The following is a 24,970-nucleotide window of genomic DNA, read 5'->3' on the forward strand; positions in this document are numbered from 1 at the left end:
GTCACAAATTATTTTAAATCATTTTACAGTTTTGTATAAACACAGATGCAAGCACCATCACCTCCATTAATACCCCCTTTTTTGTTGTGATTAACCAAATAGTCAAAATCCAAACTTTTTTTCTTGAATAAAATGATTATATTTGTTTTTATTTATTCAAACCATTTGAAGTACACTATACACTTTTAAAAAAATTATACTTTTGTTATACAATATTTTGTATTGCCATACAAATTCTAAAGTAAATGTACTACTTCTTTACTTTTCAATGAAACAACATTCATTTTATTACTGTCTTATAGTCAATTTATTGTTTCTAAACAAAAAATAACAATTGATGCATTTATTCTATTTATAAACAAAAATCTGTTAGTCATAAAGTTCATTTTAGCAAGAACTCTAAATGTAAAAAAAAAAAAAACATTAGAAGGACAAGCTTTAATATGTATATTATTGGCTATTCCAAATCAAAATCCCAACACAAATAATTATAACTAAACAAATAGTTAAAAAAACAAAACAAAAAAAAACAAAACTAAAATATTTAGAAATCAAAAAAGAAAGTTGATCTGGTCAGGCTGCAACACAGGCTTGAAAAGTTAAGCCCCTTGGTTGGTCTCCCAGTCTGTTGTCCCTGGAATAACATCATAACATTATTTTAAATTATATAACAGTACTTAAATTAGATTAGATTTATTGCACAGCATTATCAGAAATCAATGCACACATTATGATTAAAAGTTGCAGTTTTGTATATGCTAGTGAAATTTTACCTGTCATTTTTGTTCCTTCTTTCATCTCAGCTGAAACGCCAATCCCATATTCATTTTCACCAGTGACTCTAAAGAAGTAGATTCCTCCCTCTTCCAGATCAGACACTTTATATGACAGTCGTCTGCATTTGTCCGTGAGTCTTGTCCAACCTTTTCTGCTAATTTCTCGTATGTCTACGAGGTAGCTCTTCACAGGCCCTCCTCCTTCATTCTCAGGGATGTCCCAGGTCACAGTGGCAGAGTTCTTAGTCACATCTTTGACTGTTATGTTGATAGGAGGACCTGGTGAATCCAAAACCCTCACATTCATGATTAAAGTAGCAGATCCAGCAACATTTTGAAGCTTGACTTTGTATTTGCCAGAGTCATCACGTGTTGCCTGCTCTACTGTGATAGAGGTGATGAAGTTGCTGGTGTGGATAAGTCCCCTGACCCTTAGATCAACATCTGCTTTTTCCCATGACACACTAGGAGCAGGTTTGCCTGTGAAAGGTACAGTCAAAGTAAAGCTACTTCCATCTTTAACGAGAAGAGTCTTTCTCATTTCAGGGTCGATGTTGAACACGGGCTCCTCCTCCCTTTCCAGGGCAAGTTCGGGTTCTGTTTCAGGACTGGGCTCACTCAGGCCAATCTTATTAATAGATCTAACAATGAACACATATTCTGCCCCCGTTGTAAGTCCAGTCACTGTAAACTCTGTTTTGTCTGTGTTCTGAACACCTACACTCCAGTTTTCCTCTGCAGTTTTTTTAAATTCAACTTTGTACCCTGTAATTGGTGCTCCACCATCAAACAGTGGCTTATTCCATGTCAGAGTGATGGAGGACTTGGAGGAATCGGTAATGGTGGGTTTTGTTGGAGGGGAAGGTAAAAACTTTGGGTCTTCTGCCAAGGCGAGAGGGGACGGTGCACTGGGTTCACTTAGACCAGCAGCATTCTCAGCAAATACTCTAAATTCATACTCGCATCCCTCATGCAGGCCGCAAGCTTTGACTCGTAAGTCATAGACTGTTTTTTTGTTGACTCTAACCCAGCGGACACCGTGCTTTTCCCTTTTCTCTATAACATAACCACTGATACGGCTACCACCATCACAAACAGGCCTATTCCAGGAGATGGTCATAGACTCACTGGTAGCACTAGTGACTTCAACATCTCTTGGAGCAGATGGGAGAGTGAAGGAATCCATAGCTTTTATTGGTTCACTTTCCAAAATCTCACCCTCTCCATATTTGTTTACTGCTCTCACCCTAAAAATGTATTCATTTCCTTTGAGGAGCTTGGTTATTTTGCAAGTGGTTGCCATCATGTCGCCATACACAAGGGTCCAGGAAATACGACTGGTTTCACATTTCTCAACAACGTAGTGCATGACCTCTGCACCTCCATTCTCATGAGGAGGACCCCAGGACAAGGTACACTTTTCTGCTGATAGTCCAGACACTTCCAGAGGTCCAGCAGGAGGGCCCGGTATGTCCAGCACTTTGCAGGTAATAGCCCTGGATGTGGCACCGCCTGCATTCTGTACGGTCAGAGTATACTGTCCAGAATCTTTCCTGACACTCTCTCTGACAAGGAGAGATGTATGGGACTTTGTTACTAATATCTCAACCCTTCCCTTGGTGCTTATGTTTCTTCCATTTTTCAGCCAAAACACTGTGGGGTTAGGGCGACCATAAATTTCAGCATCTATTTTAAGTACATCTCCTGCTTTGACCACCACCACCTGCCTAAATTTTTCATCCAAGATAATAATGGGCGGCTCCACATCATGTTGCACCGTAATGGGTCCAGTGGTTTCAGAGGGTGCACTAAAGCACTCTGCCGCATTCTTTGCAGTAACACGAAATTCATATTGTTCACCCTCAGTGAGCTCAGTTACTTCAAAAAAAGTGTCCATTAAGTTTGTAAAGTTGCACTTCAACCAGCAGCTATCTGGCAGTTCTTTGAGCTCTACAATGTAGCTTGTTATTTTGGCTCCTCCATCGTAGTGTGGTTTATCCCAGGAGAGTGAAACTGAAGTGTTGGTTACATTGGTAACTTTGAGATTTGAAGGTGCATCACACTGGTCTCTTGCTGCGACGGGTTCAGATGGCTTACCGCAGGGTCCAACACCGGCCAAATTTTCAGCACATATGCGAAACTCGTATATCAGACCTTCTTCAACATTTGTCACCTTGTATTGGTTCTCAATCACTGGGCTTCTGTTTACTTTTGTCCATAGGATACTGCTCTGATCTTTGCTTTCAACATGATAACCAATGATAGGGCTGCCACCATCGCTGTCTGGTTTGCCCCAAGCAATGATCATTACAGACTTTGAGGCCTGGACAACATGAATGTTAGTCGGTGGACCAGGTGGTCTGAAGGGATACTGGGCAATGACTGTTTCTGTTTCAAGATATTGGCTTTTTCCATAGCGATTCTCTGCAGCAACTCGAAATTGATATTCAGTCCCTTGAGTCAGACGGGAAACTTTGATTGATGACCTTGCGACTGTAGCTGACACGCTCTGCCATACTGAACTGCCGATGTCTCTTTTCTCAACAATGTAATTACTTATTTCATTCCCACCAGTGTAAAGCGGGGGTTGCCATGTCAGAGATACAAAGTCGGCGCTAACTTCTTCCACACTGAGGTCACTTGGCGGTCCAGGCCTTTCAAAAATGTTCACAAAGATTTCAGTTGATGCTGTTCCAGCAGCATTGGTCAGGATTACCTCATACACACCAGCATCAAATCTGGTTGCATCCTTGATAAAAAGCTGACATGCGGATTCAGATGTTTGTACATTTACCCTGCTTGTCTCCTTCAACACATTTCCCTCTTTATTCCAGACTACTGTTGGCAGTGGCAAACTTTTGAAAGGTACATCAATCTTTAGATCATTCCCTACTTTTACATTAAACTTGTTGTTTAACAGATTGATAACAGGTTTAGCACTATTATCTTCTACTACGACAGGCGTCAACAGGGGTTTTGGTTCACTCGTTCCTTTATCATTCACAGCACTCACTCTAAAGAAGTACTCCTTTCCTGCTGTCATCCCATCAATGGTCACCTCTAGTGCTTTACTTTCTGAATATTTTGTCCATGCGTCGTCTCCTCTGGTTTGCATTTCTACAGTGTAACTGGTGATTTTGCTTCCTCCATCGTGATCGGGCTTCTCCCATGAGAGTCTGGCACTATTGCAAGTAACATCGCTCAGTGTGATTTTGCCAGGAGGTGGAGGAGCTTCAGACACTTTAACAGCTTCAGCAGTCTCTGCTGGTTGTCCGGTGCCAAACTCATTAACTGCAATCACACGAAAATAATAAAAGCTTCCCGGATGTAGATTATCAATCTTGTAGGAATTCCTTACACAGTTGCTGCAAACACTAGTGAATGCCTTCCTTGCCTCTTCTCTCTTTTCAACTATGTAGTGTGAAATCTTTGTTCCTCCATCAATAAGAGGTGGCTCCCAGGAGATGGAGACAGAGTTTCTCTTTACATCCTTTACTTCTAAATTTGTTGGAGCACTGGGAGAATCCAGCACTCTCACATTGATGAATGCTGATTTGGAACCGCTGCAGTTTTCAGCAGTCAACACATACTTTCCACTGTCATTTCTTGTGACATTTTCTATTATTAACACAGTGTGGGAGTTTGCTACCTCAATTTGAGCACGTTCATCTAGAGTGCCGTCTGCTTTTGTCCACCTAACTTCAGGCTCTGGCCGTCCTCTTAAGGTAACAAAGAGACGTAAGGTGGAGCAGGCTCGAACATTTACAATTTTTCTCAGAGCATTGTCCAGTTCAATCTCTGGTGCCTCTACCTTTTCAGTTGTTACTACAGAACCAGGTAGAGCCGCATGTTCTCCGACACCGGTTGAATTTGTTGCACATATACGAAAATTGTACTCTGTATTTTCTTTTAATCTTTTTACAGTGTATTTTGTGTCCTCTATTCCTGTTCTTGGTGTGCATGCAATCCATTCATCTGCTGTGGCTTCCTTCAATTCCACAATATATCCATTGATTGTATTTCCACCATCATAAATTGGTTTTGACCAGATGAGAGACACCGTACTGCTGGAATAGTCTGTTACTTTTGGGTTGGAAGGTGGGCCAGGTGGGTATGTAGCTTCACATACCTTTATGTACTCACTAGACTCACTGGGTGCGCCCACACCAGCAGCATTTTCTGCCAGAACTCTAAATTGATAGTAATGTCCCTCTGCAAGCCCAGTACATCTAAAGCGCATGTCATTTAATCTTCTCTTGTTGCATTTGGTCCATCGCACACCATCTTTGTCACGCTTTTCCAGGATGTAGCCATCAATCTCAGAGCCTCCATCGCTCTCAGGCCTTTCCCATGTTAGCACGACTGAATCTCCAGTCACAGCACTGGTCACAGGAGTGGAGGGAGCACTAGGTGGCTTGAAAGGATTTTGTGCAACAAAAGGCTCAGATTCTAAAAATTCACCAACCCCATATTTATTTACAGCAGCAATTCTGAAAATGTATTCTTTGCCACATACCAGTTTTGTCACTTTGTAACTTATAGCTTCAATGTGAGGTTCAACCTCTGTCCATGTAACACGACTGGTTTCCCTTTTTTCAATGATGTAATGGGTGATGCTGGCACCTCCATCATTTAAAGGGGGGTTCCAGTTAAGGTTGCATTTCTCTGCACTTATAACCTTCACCTTTAGTGGCCCATCAGGAGGACCAGGTCTATCTAAGACCTTCACATTTACCGAAATGGTTGTAGTTCCACCACTGTTGCTAAGACTCAACACATAGCGTCCTCCATCCGCACGTGTGCAGTCTCTGGCAGTGAGAGTTGTATGAGTGATGGTGTTTTTGACTTCTATTTTAGGCGTACCTTTCTCGATTTCTTTCCCATCTTTCAGCCATGCAACTTCTGGGAGAGGCTTCCCAAAGTAATCAGCTTCAATAACAAAAGTTTCTCCAGCTTGGATGACAATAGCACTCTTAAACTTAGGATCAATAAATGCAGTGGGTGCTTCAATAACATCCTGAGCAAGAATGGTTATGCTTTCTGAGGGTGCACTCCAAACACCCGCACTGTTCTTAGCAGTTACCCTAAACTCATAGTTTTGCCCTCCTGTCAGTCCTGAAACTGTGAAAAGATTGTCAGTAACATTGGTAAAGTTCGCCTTCATCCATCTGCCATCCGGGAGCTCCTTTTTCTCTACAACATATCCTGTTATGGTGCTTCCTCCGTCATATTTAGGTTTTGCCCACTGAAGTGTGATGCTGTCCCTTGTCACCGCAACTGCTTCAGGTTTCCCAGGTGGATCGCAGGGATCTCTTGCCACGCAACACTCCGATGTATTACTGCATGGGCTCAGTCCTGCAATGTTTTCAGCAAAGACTCTGAACTCATATTCAATGCCTTCTTCCAACCCACTTGCTTTGAAGCGACTGTCAGTAATAACAAATTTGTTCAGCTTTGTCCACAAAATACTGTTCTTCTCTTTACGTTCAATGTGATAGCCAATGATGGGGCTGCCTCCATCTCTGAGCGGTGGCTCCCACTCAACCACCATGCTATACTTTGTCACAATGGATATTAAGGGAGTGCCAGGACAAGCAGGTACACTGAAAGGATATTTTGCTGTCACAACCGGAGAGGTGATTGCAGCACTTTTTCCATACCTATTTTCCGCAGATATCCTGAATTGGTATTCATTTCCTGTCTTCAGCTTGGTGACTTTGATGGTTGTTCTAACTGTTGTTGCGGACACAGTGTGCCACTCCGTGCTTGTTGTTTCCCGTTTCTCCACGACATAGTTCTCCAACTGACAGCCTCCTGTATATGAAGGTGGATCCCAGGACATAATAACATAGTCAGAATTAACCTCATCAATCCTCACGGGCCCTGTGGGTGGGTCTGGCTTGTCAAGAACAACCACCATGATGGTTGTTGTGTCTTTCCCGGCAGAGTTGCTTGCTGTGACAGAGTACTGGCCAGAATGCTCTCTGACACCATGTCTGATGTGAAGGACAGTTAAAGACGCTTTATTTAAAATCTCTAGCCTTGATGTCTCCTTAACTGCCTGACCTTCTTTTTTCCATTCAATCTTTGGTGCAGGGTCTCCAACCACAAGGATCTCTACTTTTAGATCTTCTCCACTTTTGACTGTGAATGTGTTGAATGTTAACTGGAGTTTTGGCCTGATGGCATTTTCCTTGGTTTTTGCAGAGGCAGTTGTTGCCCTGTTTTGTTCACTCTCTGCAGAAGAAGGTTGTTGACCTGGAATGAGCAAATAAAAACCATAAATGAGAATTAATAAAAATGTACAATTAAAACCTGCTGAGTGAATTCATAATAAATGTGCTGATAAATTGTTTGTCCGCCAGAGGTAAAAAGACAGGCTGGGAAGCCACAGAGCAGTAAAGACATATGGTGGCTCTCAAAAGTAGTTGATGCAAGGTAAAATGCTGTGATTGCCTATGAAGGATGACAAAACTCAATTATATGAAATGTTAAAATAGGATAAAAATGTAAATAAAACAAAGTATTTGACTGAGGCTGTACCGAGTTGTGAATTTAGGGCGTTTTAGCTTTTGTTTTTTTTGTACATGTTACCTCTCTATCAGAGTTTAAAGGTCAAATTAAAGGTGGAAAAGGTTTTGAAATATTTTCTCACAATCTCATTTATCTATATTACAAATGGGATGTACACTTTTTAAATCCATTGTATGCAAATTTCAAGTATTTTAAAAGAGTCTTTTCCAAAAAAATTCAATTATTAAGTTTTGATTCGAAATAGATTTTCATCATATTATATTTATGAAATAGATGCTTGGAGAAAGGGTACACTGAACTCTTCAAGTGCCATTTCACTCTGCTTCTGGCTGTAATTGACATTTCATTAAAACAAGAAGGCATAAAATTTAGCAAGTAGGAATGGGAACTTTAAATAATATTTTGTAAATGTGATAACATTTCTGATTCAATGTTAATTTAAAATACAGCTTTCCAGACTGAAAATCAACAGGATGGAAGTGCTCTATACCTTGGGCAGTGACCGAGGTGGACGATGAAACCTCTGGATTAGAATCCTCAGTCATTTTTATATTTAGAGTCTGAGCCATTTCTTCAGCTTCATTTGTCATCTACAACAAGAAACAATGAAAATGTGTCAGAGAAACTTTAAAGTATGAGCAAATACACATGGCATTGTTTTTTTTTCAATCTTTAAACAAGTAATTTGAATAGAAAAGGGCTTTGTACCCATATTACATGTTTAAAAATTTATTTTCAACTAAATCTCGTCTAAATCTTGTGTCAAAAAAACAGATGAAATTCCATTTTATTTTTCACTAAAACTCTAAAACCCTCTTTATACATCAAACATTTAAAAATACACAGAAAGTAAAAAGTTCCACAACAAAAGTGTTGTCCATGCTTTATCACAAATTACTTCATAACATTAAAAAAATGTAAAACACAGCCATACTTACATTATTTTTACTTCTTTCCATCCTCTCACCTCCTTGAATTTTGAATTAAATGTGAATGTAGATCCTTCGTGTTCTGATACCTAGTCAAGTGACATGAAGTGCACTGAACCCCAAATCTCTTAAGCAGACACACAGCTCTGCCAGTCACTGCCTGCTTTATCTTTGGAAGCATGCAGTGACTAAAATAAGCATGGAGACTGACTGGGCAGCTGCTCATTCTTTTTGACTTAGTTAACCCTACAGTGTATGAATCAGCTCTAAAAGAGCAGTTGAATTTATAGTTCTCTTGTTTGATAGAGTCACCCTAAAAACAAAATATGAAGAGATCAGTGCAGTTACAATATGTTAAAATTAATTGAAAATAATATAAGATCATAAACAAATAAAAGATTTTCATTATTATGGATGAATTCATGATAACAGAAATTAATGAATAGATCATTTCCACATATAAGTAGAAGATTACGTAAAGCCTAAACACTATAGCTAAAACAAAGATCCTTGTTTAGCTTCATAAGTTATTTCATGAAGTCATACACAAATATACACTGATAAAATGGTAAAACATTATTTTTAAGGTATTCAAATGGAAATATGCTTGTCTCAAATAGTCCTTTAACAACATTAAGTCTGGCAGAACATTTATTTTGTCTACAAATCATGCACAAAAAACTAATCTTCACTAAATGCAAAGAATACATTGGCTGGCATTAAAACAAAAATGTTTCAGGAGTTTAAGTTTTATACTATTTTCTCTAATGTAAGTCCAGTAATTACTGATAACACAGATATTATATAACACAGATATTATATAACACTGACTTGAAAAAACGTAATCAAGTCATATTACATTTTTCTTCAGTGAGCTTTTATTCTGAAGACAGGAAGTGAGCATCGGAAAAGGAAAGCGTAAAACTTAGCTAGGTCAGCTTCCTGGTGTTACACTTACCGCATCAAATGTGCTTAATTTAATTTGAATAGGACATAGTTCTGAACTTTGAAGTAGTTTACATCTTCTGAAGTGTTCATGAAGCAGCCTCTTGGTGTCCTTACACAAAGGTAAGGTAATAAAAAAGAGTTAAAACTTCGTTTTGTGTCAGTCAATGACACAGACGAAATTTAAACAGCTTGTTTAGCTAAAAAAAAAATCCAACAGTACAACAAATTCATATACAGTTAAAGATAGCCCTGACTTAAAATAATTTAAAATATTATTAATAAGATAATAGAAACCACTGACCACTTGAATATTGTGTATTTCACTAACAGATCCAACCATGCTGCCTCAGTTTGTGTACAGCACTCAGGATTTTGTCACAGATGTGCTTCAGAAAAGAGAAACCCGTCCACCACCTTCCAAGCTTGACTCGCTCATCAGAGATGGCTGGACAGACAGGATGGACAGAGGACTCTTCCGCTACCATCTAGGCGATTTAGAAACGCGTATCCTACCAGGGTCGAATGGTTACGTCGCTCAGCTCAATGTTCAACGTGGAATCGAGAGGAGGAAGCCTCAGGAGATACTGAGCATTCAGCAAGAGTTTAATCCCAGCCAGTTTAACTTCAACAAAATAAATGCAGAAGAAATTCTGTTTGAAATGATGAAGGACACATGTGGAGGAAGAGATGTACCTGATGACCAGTTGCCTCAAACTTGCAGGATGGTTGTGTTGATCAATGTTAGCCCTTTGGAGTTTGGACACTGTCTTCTTGTTCCAGATCCGTCCCTCTGTTTACCACAGATCCTGACAAGAGCTGCTGTCCAAGTCGGTATCGAGTCTGTGCTCCTCAGCTCCAGCCCAGGTTTCCGTGTGGGGTTTAACAGCCTGGGAGCATTTGCATCTGTTAATCACTTACACCTTCATGGTTATTACCTGGACCATGAGCTGAAGATTGAATCCAGCCTGGTTAAGCCTTTGATACCCGAGAAGAATTTTTTTCGCATCCAGGATTTTCCGGTTGGATTTTTGCTCTATACAGAATCCGAAGAGGTGGAGACGGCAGCAAGAACGATCTGTGAAGTGACAGACTTTTTTGTGGGTGAAAACATCGCTCACAACCTGTTCCTGACCAGAGGATGCCCACCAAGTGGTCAAATGCAGACTGCAAAGGAGCACTGTCTAAGAAAAGGTGTGCGTATAGCTATTTGGCCCAGAACATCCTGCTTCGGTGCCAAAGAGGAATCTGCCTTTAATGTTGCACTCTGTGAGTTAGCAGGGCATCTACCTTTTAAAAACAAAAAGGACTTTGAGTGTGCAACTGAGAGAGAGGTCATCAGTATAGTTCAGAAGTATCTTCTGCCTGATGATGAGCTTCACAAACTGGAAGAACAGCTTGTTAAACACTTACTGACTCACTAAAGCCTGGAATACGTCTTGAAAGACTTAAAGATTCAATGCAGTGAGTAAAACTCCAAAACTTCAGCATCAGCTAATGAGTTGCTAATGCTTTTGCTGTTGGGTTGCTGACTGAAGTCTACTAATAAATGCACTTTTGTTTAAATATCAGATTTAGCCTAAGAGGGTACCGAGACCCCCTGAGATCAGGGTTGGAAACTTGTTCTGTGGTTCTTACTCAGGTTTGGTGTCAAAACATTAAAAATAATGTCTCTAATAGAAGAAGTTTCAACAATTGAACGTGTGTAAATAAATATGGATTTGATATACCATAATCTAGTCTTCATTTGAAAACTTAAGTGTTACAGTTTTTGAAATCAAACTGAAGATTAGTCAAGATGCAAAAATAAGCAAAACAAATTGAAAAAACAAAAACAAAAACTGGAACATAAAGCTGAACAATACGAACTGATGGATTTTTTTCCCATTTTAATGAACCCACATTTTCAAACATATCACTATAATACAAAAAGAACAAACACAAAAGGGTCCTCCGCCCTCAGTAAGACTCACAGTAAATAAATAAACTGAAAGAAAAATCAAGACATTTAAGTCTGAAAATTTAAATAAAAAATATTTAGGAGCTCTGTATCATAAACAGTAAATCAATAGATGCCCTACCAAAAGTAAAGTTGCTATTAGAAATAATAAACCCAACAGAAGAATTAATTCTAAAAATAAGTTGGAATTATTTCTAACATTTTTATATTTTCAGGATATTGTTATCTTCAACACCAATATCCTGAAAATAATGAGCATTTTATTTTAGTTTACTGACTGATTTTATCCCATTAAGTAATAGCTTAAGGAAGCTGGTTGTGTATAAGGTCTTTATCCTGAGTTAGAAACCTCATAGTTCTTTCTACTGAGCGTGTTTTAATAAGCATAAGGATACTGTTGCATGTAGTTCCTTAACATTTTCTCCAGGCAAAAGTCATATGAGACTTGAAGGAATGACTCAGTTGAACAAATAGAAACCCGGATGTTTAATTGGCCGTAAAATGTACAGTTTATACAGGCAAATGAAAAAACAGTTGTCACGTTGAATGGTTGTGTTGATGCTGGACTGCATTGTAGAAAAGCTGAAAGCTGCTAATTTGTTAGACTGACAGAAATTAAACAATTTCTTAACATTTTTGCTGACCTGTTGGCAGAATCACATTACTGTTAAATAACCGTTTCTATTAATGTGGCATCTGAAATTTGTGACTTGACATGGGCTGGTATGATAGTTTCATTGTATAACTATCTTGAGTGAAGATACCAAAGCTTCACAGTTTGTTGGTATTGACAAAAAATAAAAAACTCCTTCAGGATTTTCTGATAGCCATCAGATCAGCCCCACACTATCATCATGAGGTTTGGTTGTCAGTACAATTTTTTCTGAGATCCTGTTAAGGTTTTTTTTTTTCCAGTTGCAACCTAACCCACACCTTCTAAAAGGTTACGCATTTGTCTCAATAGTCCTCAAAATATTTTCATAAACTATCATCTAGATGTTTTTTGGCAAATTTAAGATGCTTTGCCTTTCTGTTCTTGATTGTCTGCCGTAGATTCTGGCTTCAATCAATCAATCAATCAAATTTTATTTGTATAGCACATTTCAGCAGCAAGGCATTTCAAAGTGCTTTACATAATAAAAAAAAAACAGCATGTACTAAACAGTGAGAAAGAGATTTAAAAAAAACATTAAACGTAAATAGTGAGAAAGAGAAATAAAAAGCTGTAGAACTTTAGTTGAGACGCCATCAACTGGGACTCCAACCCTTTGGACTTGAGTCAAAACGCCGTTTGACAAGGACTCTAACCTCTCGGACTTTAGTCAAAACGCCGTGGACGCTTCAAACTCCTGGGGATACCATTTATGAACAGAAGATTCTTGTTAACTCGTGAACACCTCTCAGTGCCACACATCACCCCAGGTAAACACATTACCCGCTAGAATGACCTCACCTAGGCAGCAGCATGACTTTGTAGGATCATTGAGCATATAGCTGCTCACTTTAATGAAGGTCTTCATCAGGGAGCTCTCAACATGGTCTGTATCTATTCAAACAGCAGCGCATTTTTCACACTATTTAAATCTTTTTTCTTTAATGTGGAGAAAAATATATCTCAGCCTTGAACTTCTTAGTATCTAGATGAATAAAAGAGGCCAGCTGATTCTTTGCTCAGTGGATGTTTGCATTTGGGATTTTCTTTTTTTTTTTTTAATGACTTATACCAGTGAAAAAAAAAACAACCCCAGAGTAACCTCTGCGGTTACTCTAATTTTTTTTTTAAATCAAACACTATAATCGGTTTGCTTCATATCTGAAACCCCCTGATTTACTTTACATAACCCATTTAACCATGCTTTGTTCAATCAGAATAAGCCGGACATCGTAAGGTACACTGATTTTTCAAAAAAAAAAAAAAAAAAATTACTTCCCAGACTTGTTTTGGCATCATTTAAAGGAGTTGACAGTATCACATTTTGAATTCTTCCATAAAAGTCACTAGGTAATGACTTTATTTACTAGTAATGACTTTATTTACTATAAGCTGTTTGTTAAACATTGCTTTGTCTTTTCTTCTCTTTAGTTCTCAGCAGCTCTGGAGATTTATTGTAATCATTGTAGTTTCAATGGAAAAAGAATAAGCATGTGACGTTTTGTAGCTCCTGTTCTTTTCAAAGTCTCGCTTGTTTGATTTTTCTGACGTAACACTTGGTGTACATTGTAGCCAATGTAAATGGATGTGTAAACATCCATTCCTCCGCCTTTTGTGTTGTGTATCGCAAAACTGGATTTACTATACATCTGCTTTGAGAAATTACTAAATCACCCAGACATCAACATGTATCACACAGTGTGTGTGTGTGTTTACCTAATAATTCAGAGAAAACCCACATAGTACGTTCTTTGTAATATTTCTGGTTACCAGTTGATGAAAGAACAGCTTTGGCATTCATTTCATGAATACCTGTGACCTGCTCACAGGACATAAAGGTCTTCTGGTGATGAGGTGAACAGTGTTCTTTCTCATAGTTGTATAAAACGATGGAAATGGCACAGCTAACAGACAATGCATTATAAATGGATCATTGACTAGCAAGTGATTGATTCATGTTCAAGTTTGTTTTTCTGTTGTTTTATTTTTCATCTGATTCATTTTTCGGCTGATTGGTTGATTGATTGAGCTGATGCCTTGTCTGAAATTAAGCCAGATGCACACAGATTTTGATTGGATGGCAAATTAAAACTGTAAACTGTAAGAAAAATACCAAAAAAAAATAAGAGACAAGTATTATTATTATTATTAATGTAAAGATTTTTCAGCTTTATTTTTTCATGCTAAGCTTTATGGGCTCTAAACTTTTCTCTAGTACACAGTCAGACATTCTTCAATAACAGCATTGTAGAGACACGTCGACCCACTTTCACCTCTTAAGCTTAAATTATTTTAATACTTGAAGTAGTCAAGTATTAAAGCCACCAATGCACAGAGACATAGTTATTTTGCATCTTTAAAAATAACTATTGACATCAGGTGTCAGAAGAATACAACAATTTCTCATTTATTTATTTAACGTCTTCGCTTTTGAGAATGGTTGTGCGCAAATTTGCTGCGGCCTCTCTTTATTCAGGATTAGTAAGTTTACATTTGGCTAAATGAATCATGATGCCCCCGTGTTCGTCTGTTAGTAGTAAACAGTATGTATTATTTACAACTTCCAGCAAACCAGCGGGTTACCATGAAAACTAAATGTAGCCTGGTGGAGGAACACTGCAGACCAAGGACTTACACTAATATCTCAGGCACCTCATCCCTCTGCTTAGGTGTCAGGAGATGATCCGTTACATAGGAAAGAAAATGGCATGTCATCAAAATGCACATTATACACATTGTGCATGTGAAGAAATTAGGACGAACCATTTAAATATTGATCTCTGTTTTGTTGTACTCGTCAATCAAAATGTAGAACAAAATTTGTTTTCCAACTGAAAAGGTGACACTCTGCCCATTATACTTCTTCCTTCCCCCCTTTATTTGTAATGCAAACAGTACACTGTATTTCTGTTTTGTACACTAGTTTAAACAAAATTTGGAGACTTAGTCAACATGCTAAAAGCAAAAGGTGCCAAAGTTTGACTGGTGTTTTGTGTCAAAATGTTTTCCTCAGCCACTAGTCTGCTCATGGTCATATTGTGATGACCTTGGATTAAAGTTGCTCCGATCCTAAATTTTTAATTTTACATTTTTCTTTTCTTAAGGTACAGAAAGAAAAAAAAAGTCTCAATGGCCAGCCTACAATTTATTGTTTCTTTTCTCAGCTTGACACTATGACTCCCCAGTCAACACAGAAAATTATAATTCACTATTTATGCTTTACAGGACGGCATGTTCACAATGGAGATTTCTTTTTTCTTTTTCTAAAAGTTGAATAAAGAATAGTACATGCAGGAAGAGGGAACAGCTGTTAACAAAGACAGGTTTTAAAGAAACGGCTTTGTACCTTTCCTGACATGCAATCATTGTTTGTATTGAGGGAGGAGGCAAGATGTGGTTGACCACATCACTTCATATGTTGAGAGTAAAGAATGGGATTTGCCATTTATATTGAACCGTGAACCACCTTTCTTCCGGCAAAACATCCTAAAAAATTGTTGAGGCTTCATCGATGTTGGTAGCAAAAACATGTCTATACAGTCAATATTAAAAGTAAAGAAAAAATGTCCCTGAAAAGAGTTAGGTAGGTATGTTCCATATGCAGGGAGGGAGGCATCTCTGTGGGAGTGTCCTTAGACTGGATTCCTCTTAAACCTGAGCTGGAGCTTGAAGATGCTCTGGGCTTTTCAGACAGCAGCTCAGCTGAGACGTTGAAGCTTTCGGGGTCTCCGACACCTGGAAAATTTGCGACAGTAAAAGCAGCCAACATGGGGGCTGCTCAGAGCTTCAGGGATATGTGCGACCGCACGAAGAATACTAATGTTCGCTTAAGTCTGCCGGCAGTGTGCGTGGTGTGGCAGATAGCCATGATCATTCTGTTTGGGGTTTTTATTCGATATGATGAAGAATCAGACCCACACTGGATTGAGCACAGAAAACATAATAATTTGACTGACATACAGAATGACTTCTACTTCAGATATCCAAGTAAGTAAACCTATTTAACTATTTACTCAAGTTAATATTTTCTGAGTTTTCTTTTCTATTTTATCATTTGCTAACAAGGGAAGCCAAAAAACTCAACATTTTTCCACATCTTACAGGTTAAATACTTTTTTTTATTTATTACTTTATCATTGGTAATATCAAATTAGTGCCAGGTATCATATTGTGATGACTTTTCATATTATTCTGAATTGCTGACAAAGATCTGATGCCTGCTTCTGCATGTCTCCCACGGGGGTTTTCATTCCTCTGGGATTTTATCTCTATTTTTTCTACGCCTCACATCTCCGGACTCACTGCTTTTCCTTTGTTTCATTTTCCTTATGTAACATTTGTTTGGATTCTGTAGAAGTGTGCATTTGAGACTGTTTTACATGGGTGTGGTTGTTTTGTTCTACACAGAACGTCTGCAGTGTCAATTTCTGTTTATCATAAATCTATCTCCATGATGCATTCTGACATTATATAACATAAACATAATCCCATGGAGCTCAGTTTCTAAACCAAACAGAACCCTTCGTCTGTGGAAACTGAAGCAGTGGGAGATTGTTTTGGCTTTACAATGCAGACGTTGGTGTTTCACAGGGCAGGCGGAACATATGGTGTCGTGTGATGTGTCAGGCAGTTGTGATGTTGTGACACAAGTAAAACTGACTGGCAGATGCCGGCATCCATGTTTTGATTCAGGCTGTTTGTCCTAAAACAAGATACGGCTGTATCACCATACCATGTTTCAATTCATTTCCTCCCTCAATTTACAGTCCTTAATGGCATTTTTCTATTTCTAACTTTTTTTTCTCTTCCATTGTTTCTTTTTAGGTTTTTGCCTTGTTGGTGCATCAATGTATAAATTTGTTTTTAAAAAACTCCTAATTAAATTTGCTATATCATAAGTTCCCATGATCTAAAAGTTTCATTGGCTCTAGTGGCCTTTATTTGATAGTGAATTGACAGGAAAGTGGGTAACACATATGGCAAAGGTTGCCAAGCTGGGAATTGAACCTGCGACGGCCACATTGAGGACTAAGGCCTCCATATGTGGGTTGTACTTAACCTCTGCACCACCACAGTGCCCCTTAAATAAGCTTTTAAGTTCATGGAAAAATAAACAAGCACCATGATGCTTGAGTCCTTGAGTCATCTTCACATGACACCTCGCTTGTATCTAATACGCCCTTGTGCCAACCTGCATTGAGGAGGCATGTTATCAAAGCAAACTGTCTGTGGAGCCTGAACTGGTTCTCTGCTGGAACATAGATTCATCCATGTGGGGCTTTGAATCCACTTAGGAAATGCATTTGGTAAGAGCATTTAGATAGGAAAAGCAAAGTTTAATAACATTTGAAGTGTTCTCTAATTTTTAGGTTGGGGGGGAAGTACTCTGAAAAGGAACATCACTCATCTCTGAAGAGGAATACCTGGAATATAGATGTTTACCTCAGTTCTCAGTTAAAGTTTCAAAAAATTGGGATCAGATCCTTCTTCAGTCTGCTCTCCAATTTTCAAGCTCATTTTGCACTTTTAGATTTGGGCAGAGCCACTGGACCATTACACAAACGCTTGGTATTTAAGAAGCACGTCATAAAGAAATTAGAGCTAGTTTCAAAGCATTTGAAACTAGCTTTAATTTATTTCAAAGTATTTGAAACTAGGTATCAGATATGTTTTATTTTAAGCCATAAGGACTCAAAAACTTTTGGTCATTATGTCACTGTGATCTCCAAACAACCCTGACATTTTTCTGTTAAACAACTTGCTACTGTTTTGAATTCATATGAGCAGGTATGCAGTCATGCAGTTCTCTGGTGTATCAAAGCAGAAATAAGACTCCTCTTTCATCATTTCTCTCTGGTGGGGAGTTATTTTTGTGTTGGTTGGACAGCATTGTACACATTTGACAAATGAGTCAATTTTGGACAAATTTTTCTCCTGGCATTTTGTTTTGGAATATGTCTTATCCAAGCTTCACTTGTAACATGTCTCATGTACAAGTGACATGTAGATGTGCCAACAAGGAGATATAGTTTGCATTCAGTGCTCTTTCATGCGATGGTGCAGTTCACATCAGTAATGCTTTTCTAAGCAAGTTTAGTCAGCACACAGACGATGCGTGCCTTTATTTGCTGGGAAGGGCATATCTATTACAACGTTATTTGTTTGAACACCTAACAACGGTTATCCTTCCAGTTCTGACTTACAGTCAATAGGATGAAATGTATACATTTTTAACACCTTGCACTGTTAGGTAATTAGTTTGTAATTTCAATATAATCTCGACTAAGGATAAATCTGTACTTTACACATTATAAATTCTGAAACTCTGCCCTAGTCTCTAGATATGTGATTCTTCTGCTTCTGATTGGCCAGGTAAATATGTTTTAAATCCAAAAGATTTAGAACAGGAACAAAAAAAGGCAAGTGGAACAAATAATGGTGAAATTCTGTGAGAACTGATTTGACGTTTTTCTCTGCTCATTCTCTGCTCATCTAAGTTCTTTTTTATGCTACCATTTTTTTTTTACCTTTAAAACCAGACTGCTCTGCTTGGAAAGTTGCTTGTTGCAAGTCCTGTTTCAGATGAAGGACCTTTTAATTTTATGGCTTCCATTTATCCATTCTCATCTTGTTTCTTTTCCAGGTTTCCAAGACGTACACGTGATGATATTTGTGGGGTTCGGTTTCCTGATGACGTTTCTGAAGCGTTACAGCTTCGGTGGAGTGGGTTTCAACTTCCTGATTGCCAGCTTCGGCCTCCAGTGGGCGCTGTTGATGCAGGGCTGGTTCCACTCCTTGGACTACACTGATGGGAAGATCAAAATTGGAGTTGAAAAGTAAACACTGTAGCTATAATTGGCTAATTTTAAAGTGTTTGTAGTTTACAGCAGTGCTATTACAGAACTTGAAGTGAAAAAAGTCAATAACCTGATCAGGTCATCCAGTAAACTATTTGTTTTTATCTTTATTTGAAATACATCCTACGGGACTATGTTTTGACCAGCATAGTTTCCATAGATGGAAAAAAAAAAAAAAAAAGAGGTTGGAGGAACCAGTTTAACAGGCAGATTCCCAGAAAAAAATACTTCTTGTCCCTTTGATGAACTGTTTGTGGCTTTAAGGCAAAGAAAAACTTGCACTGCTTAGTAATGATGATATGGCTGAAGGGCCACCAGCTCGCTGTGTGCCAAACAAAGTGAGACGTGTGTTTTCTGCCTGACTCTCAGTAACAATGAAGGAAATTTGATCCCTCATACTTCAGAGCTTAAAAAAATATACATTCTTATGGTTTATGAATTTCAATGTGGACTTTTGCTAAAGATAAACAGTCCATCACAGATACTCTGAGCTTGCTGCTGATCTCCTGTTGCCTTGTTTGTTCTCTTCGTTTTCTCTGCTCAGCCTTATCAATGCAGATTTCTGTGTAGCCGGCTGCCTGATCGCATACGGTGCTCTGCTGGGAAAGGTCAGCCCGGTCCAGCTGATGGTTTTGACTCTGTTTGGAGTAACACTTTTTGCTGTAGAGGAATTTATCATCTTGAATCTCATCCATGTAAGTTGTCTTTTTTTTTCTTTCCCTTTACGATTTTGGCTGTCTGTCACCATCAACATGCAAACAAAATCAGGCTTCAGACTCCATAGCCATGCTCTCAAATGGAGAGAGACAATTAAAGGAGTTTTTCCAAGATATCATATAAAGGGGAGAAAGTACTGGAGGTAAAATTATTATTAGACGCTGACAATAATTTTATGACAAGGGGGTAAAACTATTATTTGATTCTGATAATAATTTGATGGCATAATACATTTGCACCTTATAAATACTGCAGTTCATACACACTGCTAATGATTTAATTACATCTGTCCGTTTACTGTAAACTAAGCAATGGTTATGTTCACCCATCTACAACCTAATCTGATGTCACTTAGAAAATATAACAGATGGCTATTTAACAGGATTTATTTGAAAGAGAGTGCATAATAGGAGAGTAGAATAAAAGATGTTTTTTAATCTTTAAAAATATGAAAACTGTGAATAGGATTTGCATTTTACTCCCAGAACTATGTGGAAACAGTGGTCGCTGCATTACAAGTCTTTCAGGTGAATTCCTCATTCAGTTTTGCACATCTGCAGACTGAAATTTTTGCCCATGTTCCAAAATAACTCATATTCAACCAGAATAGATCGAAAGTCTCTGTAGAGAAAAGTTTTGAAGTGTTACCCGAAATGTAATTAATACAGTTTAGTTGGTGCGAACTTGGTAAGTTTGCACCAAGACATTTTTTGGGTCTGTTAGGTTCACCTCTAAATATCATTCCTATTCTGTTTCAGAATAGGAAGCAGAATATACTTAGAGGGTGATGAAGGATCTTAGTTGTCATCACACATAGTGTTTTTTGAAAGGACAAAATGTTACATTTTGGTCCGAGCTGACCAAAACACTTGCTTCCACTTTTTCTGTCTCCTGCTTGGCTTGTGGCAAACTGCAAACATAGCCATATATTTTTTTCCCTCTCCCTTCCATTTGATAATTACACACATCTGAATGTGTCAATTATGAAGGCACTGTAAACAAAGAAATCCAAATCTAAGGTTTTGTGTTTTAATCTCCTTTTATCCTGATGATAAATATATGCAATTTTTGTAAACCTCAAACTACTTTTTCTTCCTTAAGGCCAGGGATGCTGGGGGTTCCATGGTGATCCACACTTTTGGAGCTTACTATGGACTTTCCATATCATGGATGCTCTATCGGCCCAACCTGGACCAGAGTTCACGCTTGCAAGGCTCTGTGTATCATTCAGATGTCTTTGCTATGATTGGTAATCTGGGTTTAGTACAAAAGATTGTGTTACATTGATTTTTTATTTTTTTTTCCTGTTTGTGTTCTTATTCTGCTTTGTCCACTCATATTACTTTGCCTTTTATTTGCACAGGTACCCTCTTCTTGTGGATGTTCTGGCCCAGCTTCAACTCAGCAATCACCGATCATGGTGATGGGCAGCACAGAGCGGCCATCAACACTTACCTGGCTTTGGCCTCAACTGTGCTCACTACTGTGGCTGTGTCAAGCCTCTTCCAGAAACATGGAAAATTAGATATGGTAAGGAAAAGCAAATAATAATAATAATAATAATAATAATACTAATAATAATAATAAACTAGCAAAGACAAAAATTTTTAGTGTTTTCTCTTTTCTTATTGTAAACGTTTGGACTAAAATCAAATACTTTTGCTTTAATTTAATGGGTTTTGCTTCCCAGGTTCACATCCAGAACTCAACACTTGCTGGAGGCGTCGCAGTAGGAACAGCAGCTGAGTTCATGCTGATGCCCTATGGAGCTCTCATTGTTGGCTTCTGCTGTGGTATTATCTCCACACTTGGATACATATACATTACTGTAAGATCTTTATTTGGCAGCCATCATAAAGTATTATATAAGCTCCGGCTTTTGTGATTTTAATAACCTCAGTGAACACCTTCTTATCCCTCCGTCAGCCTTTCATGGAGAAGTACATGAAGATCCAAGACACGTGTGGGATCCACAATCTCCATGCCATGCCAGGTGTTATAGGTGGCATAGTTGGAGCCATCACTGCTGCAGCTGCGTCAGAGTCGGTTTATGGCCATGACGGGTATGTTCCCTTTTTTAATAAGGAGAAAACAAAAAGACAAATTAGCAGAAACTTAATTCGATTTAAATTGAAGGTTACGCTGCTGTGAATGTCTTTTTTTTTTTTTTTTTTTTTTTGCAGATCTAAAGCAAAATTAAAAGTCTTGTTTTCAATTAAAGGTTGGTGAACACTTTTGACTTCAAAGATGCTTTTGCGAACATGGTGCCCACAAAGCAGGGAGGTCACCAGGCCGGAGGCCTCTGTGTGGCTCTCATCTTCGGTATAGGAGGAGGCTTGATAGTCGGTAGGGAATTAATAACTTTAAAAACAATGATTGGGATCTTCCTGTGTTGCAACACAATGGCTTCACTTTACAAACTATATATTTCTACATTATAACTTTGCCATTTATTTGTCATTCTAGGCGCCATCTTGAGATTACCCATCTGGGGAGATCCAGCAGATGACAACTGCTTTGATGATGAAGCTTACTGGGAGGTAAGAGGCAGGCAGTTTATACTTTTTAAAATAATTTTGATAAAGAGAAAATATTCAAATAAAAGGGACTTATAATTCTGATAAAAAATAAAAATGTTCACACCCATTATAGGAACAGTAAATTTAACATAAATTTGCTGGGTGTTTTTTTTTCTTTCCACATTTTGTTACATTACAAACACAAACTTCAGTGTATTTTATTGGGATGCAATGTGGCCAAACAGCACAAACAAGCTCATAATTGTGAAGTGAAACCAAATAGTATCTGATTTTTTTAAAATGTTCTATTTTAATTGCAGTGTGGCATGGATTTATATTTATGTTCCTTTATCCTGATACCCAGCTCCTTTTATTTTTATTTACATAAACCAAATTCCGGGCGATTTGGTGCTGTATGCTAGTGTCAAAAACTTTTCTGGTTTCCAAAGTTGAACAAAATGGGCAGAAAATCTCAGATTTTAATGCCACACGTTTGTGACGGTTGCTGCTTTGTCTCCAGTTGCCAGAGGACGAAGAGAGTATCCCACCTATCCTGCAGTACAACAACCACATGCGGAACAAAGACGTGTGAGTATTTGATTCATCTGTATATTAGCTTAAAGTAATCTGGTCATAAAGATTCACATTCACATTGTACAGTTAAAAACGTGCTGCCATTTACTGTCCTCTTGGCGGCAGCAGAGTCCACTTTAAGGAGAGAAGGTGTGGGTCATTGCTTTTGCTCTTGATGGGGATTACGGTACAATGTTTTAATGTGAGGAATACACCATGAGAAGAAAGTGCGGCTTCGCACAGAGGCCTCTGCCGCGCAGTGCGGGCTCGATTACAAAACGCTGACGTGATCCATTGCTCAGTAAATCCACGTGAAGTTTCTCTCTCGTGCTGTTTGTTGATGGGGGTCTCTGCAGAACAGCTTCATGTGTATGACTCATCAAAGTGACCTTGGGTTTATGTAGCAGCCTATGTGTGTATGTCATGTTTACACTGATAATAAATCTACTATTAGCTCATCTATCATAGAAAGATGAACTCTGGACTTTGATCAAATCTTATTGAAATTCATGTAAATCTAAGAGTCAGAGGTCTTTGGGGAGGTTATTTTGCATGCTTCCTTCATATTTGGAGCACAACATTCAACATGACTGTTTATGTAATTTTGCTTTCTTTTCAGTGATGACACAAATTTCAACATGGAGCCAGATCCCAGGACCCGATCATGAATGGTTCCTGAATTGATTGGCTGTTCCGCCTTTTCATTTTATTATTTTTCTGCTGGAGGAAAAAAAAAAAACCATACGTGGAAAACAATTTGCTTTTAAAAAAAAAAAATAATGAGAAATATTAAAATTTTTATTGGTTTTTACCTCAAATTGCCTCATTTCAGAAGTGAGAAATTAATTTAATGATGTGAAGTTTTCTTCTCTCTTTTTTCAATATGTGTTATGTTATAGTGAAATATAGCTCCGATTTGAAAAGATAAATATCAGCACCTCATTTAACACCAATTTGGGAATTTAATCAAGTCTTTTCCTAATTTACACGTTTTTCTGCACTTTCATTTATTCACAGGCAAATCTTATCTTTTATTTGTCATTTATTGTTTTTTTTTTCTGTTTCTTTGTGTACATTTTTTACAGAGTTTGAAAAAAATGTTTATTATGTTCCTGATTGTGAAAGCCATACAATGTTACAACTGTTACAAACTAAATGATGCTGTGATTTTAAGGGCTTCTTCTTATTTAGCATTTATATTATATTCTCACTTTATTGATGCTTTATAAGACACAAGTAGGGAATTTTGTATCATATTAACTTCCTCCATCTGGGAGCTCTCCTTTTTGTCCAGTACACAAAATAAATGTGCCTGAAGTACTAATAATGTTCCACAAGCATTTCAATTAATTAACTCTAAGCAAACAGCTAAAGTGTTTGCAATTGACAAATTAATGATGTTGTCAGCTAAGTGTAAAATGTTTGTGATACTGTTTTAGAAGTTTCTTAACGCTAATTTGAATTGATAATAAATTAAGAATTAATGATAAAAATATTTTCCAAAGCAAAAGTGTGGAGTCTAACTTATCCGATTTATTTAATTAACAAACTTTTACGGAGAAGTTTACGTCTTGGTTTAAAGAATTAGTTCTAAACATAAATTTCACGAGTAAAAAACAACAGCAAGGGTCTTTCATAGCATCTTGGTGTCCTCCTCCTACTTGAGGTCAGACGGAGGTCAGCAGCCCTCATGACACTGTGCTGACTAAAAACAAACTACATACGGAAAATCATCCTTACTTAGTCGAGGGGAAGCAAATGATGCAAAACATATACCCTGATGGACAAATATTTTAAAAGCACTGATCAGGAAAATGATTCAGTGTTTTTTTTTTTCCCACATTAGCATTAAATGTATCATAAAAGTGGCCATTTGCAAAGATACAGAGCATGACGTTTGGTTTTTCTGAAGATGCCATATTTTCTCTCTGCATCTAGCAGCGCCAGTGTCGGTCATTCACCCATGGTGGCTGAATTTCTGAGCAGTCTCACCCCCATCAACCCCTCACCAAGCCACCTCCCCAACCTTGGCATTTGATTGGTGGAAGGCAGCAGCAGCTCGCTGTGGGAGAGTGTGGATGATTCCCACACATGAGAAGCAGCGAGGAATCCGTCTCCTCATATAGTCTCCTTTCCAACAAAGGCAGGCTTAGCGCTGTTTTCTTTTGTCATCAGGAACGTGTTTGAGTAAAGGAGGTAATGGTGCCACAAGTGCTCCAATTAAATGCGATGCAGCCCTGCTGGGAAGAAAGGCTGCTCCGTTGCCCTCTATACTTCCCTCATGTCACACGCACACAAAAACGGGGCCTCTTCGTCTTCTTCTACCATCCCCACTCGTGTATTTCCCGCCCTAACTTCTCTTCATGTTTATTCATCAACCACTTAAAGGCCAAAATTCAACGTTGCTAAACCGAATTTGGAGCTATTTTGAAAATGTGTTCATTTTGCACTTCTGTGTTTGGACAACCTGGCCTTAATGCATGACAAATCCGACCTTTACAAACAGAC

At 38.2% G+C, this 24,970-nt stretch overlaps 3 protein-coding genes across 3 annotated transcripts; 2 read left to right on the forward strand and 1 right to left on the reverse strand.

Moving 5' to 3' along the window:
* Window positions 1-194: 194 nt before the first annotated feature.
* LOC103133661 (titin-like) lies at window positions 195-8,400 on the reverse strand. Its single transcript, XM_007545503.2, has 4 exons — window positions 8,249-8,400; window positions 7,801-7,900; window positions 774-7,034; window positions 195-634 (listed from the first exon to the last, which is right to left on the reverse strand). The coding sequence occupies exons 1-4, from the start codon at window positions 8,267-8,269 to the stop codon at window positions 600-602; spliced, it is 6,417 nt and encodes a 2,138-aa protein (XP_007545565.1). The 5' UTR covers window positions 8,270-8,400; the 3' UTR covers window positions 195-599.
* A 729-nt stretch (window positions 8,401-9,129) lies between these two features.
* Window positions 9,130-11,918, forward strand: gdpgp1 (GDP-D-glucose phosphorylase 1). Its single transcript, XM_007545504.2, has 3 exons — window positions 9,130-9,307; window positions 9,518-10,656; window positions 11,600-11,918. Exon 2 carries the CDS (start codon window positions 9,526-9,528, stop codon window positions 10,606-10,608), a length of 1,083 nt encoding a protein of 360 aa, XP_007545566.1. The 5' UTR covers window positions 9,130-9,307; window positions 9,518-9,525; the 3' UTR covers window positions 10,609-10,656; window positions 11,600-11,918.
* A 3,498-nt stretch (window positions 11,919-15,416) lies between these two features.
* On the forward strand, window positions 15,417-23,957 carry rhcgb (Rh family, C glycoprotein b). The gene is made up of 11 exons (XM_007545505.2): window positions 15,417-15,783; window positions 18,440-18,632; window positions 19,198-19,348; window positions 20,472-20,619; window positions 20,734-20,900; window positions 21,061-21,198; window positions 21,297-21,433; window positions 21,592-21,716; window positions 21,837-21,910; window positions 22,410-22,477; window positions 23,082-23,957. Exons 1-11 carry the CDS (start codon window positions 15,564-15,566, stop codon window positions 23,128-23,130), a joined length of 1,470 nt encoding a protein of 489 aa, XP_007545567.1. The 5' UTR covers window positions 15,417-15,563; the 3' UTR covers window positions 23,131-23,957.
* Window positions 23,958-24,970: the final 1,013 nt, after the last annotated feature.

The sequence above is a fragment of the Poecilia formosa genome, unplaced genomic scaffold (genome assembly GCF_000485575.1).
Source record: "Poecilia formosa unplaced genomic scaffold, Poecilia_formosa-5.1.2 Scaffold13, whole genome shotgun sequence".
In the NCBI taxonomy this organism is placed as follows: Eukaryota; Metazoa; Chordata; class Actinopteri; order Cyprinodontiformes; family Poeciliidae; genus Poecilia; species Poecilia formosa.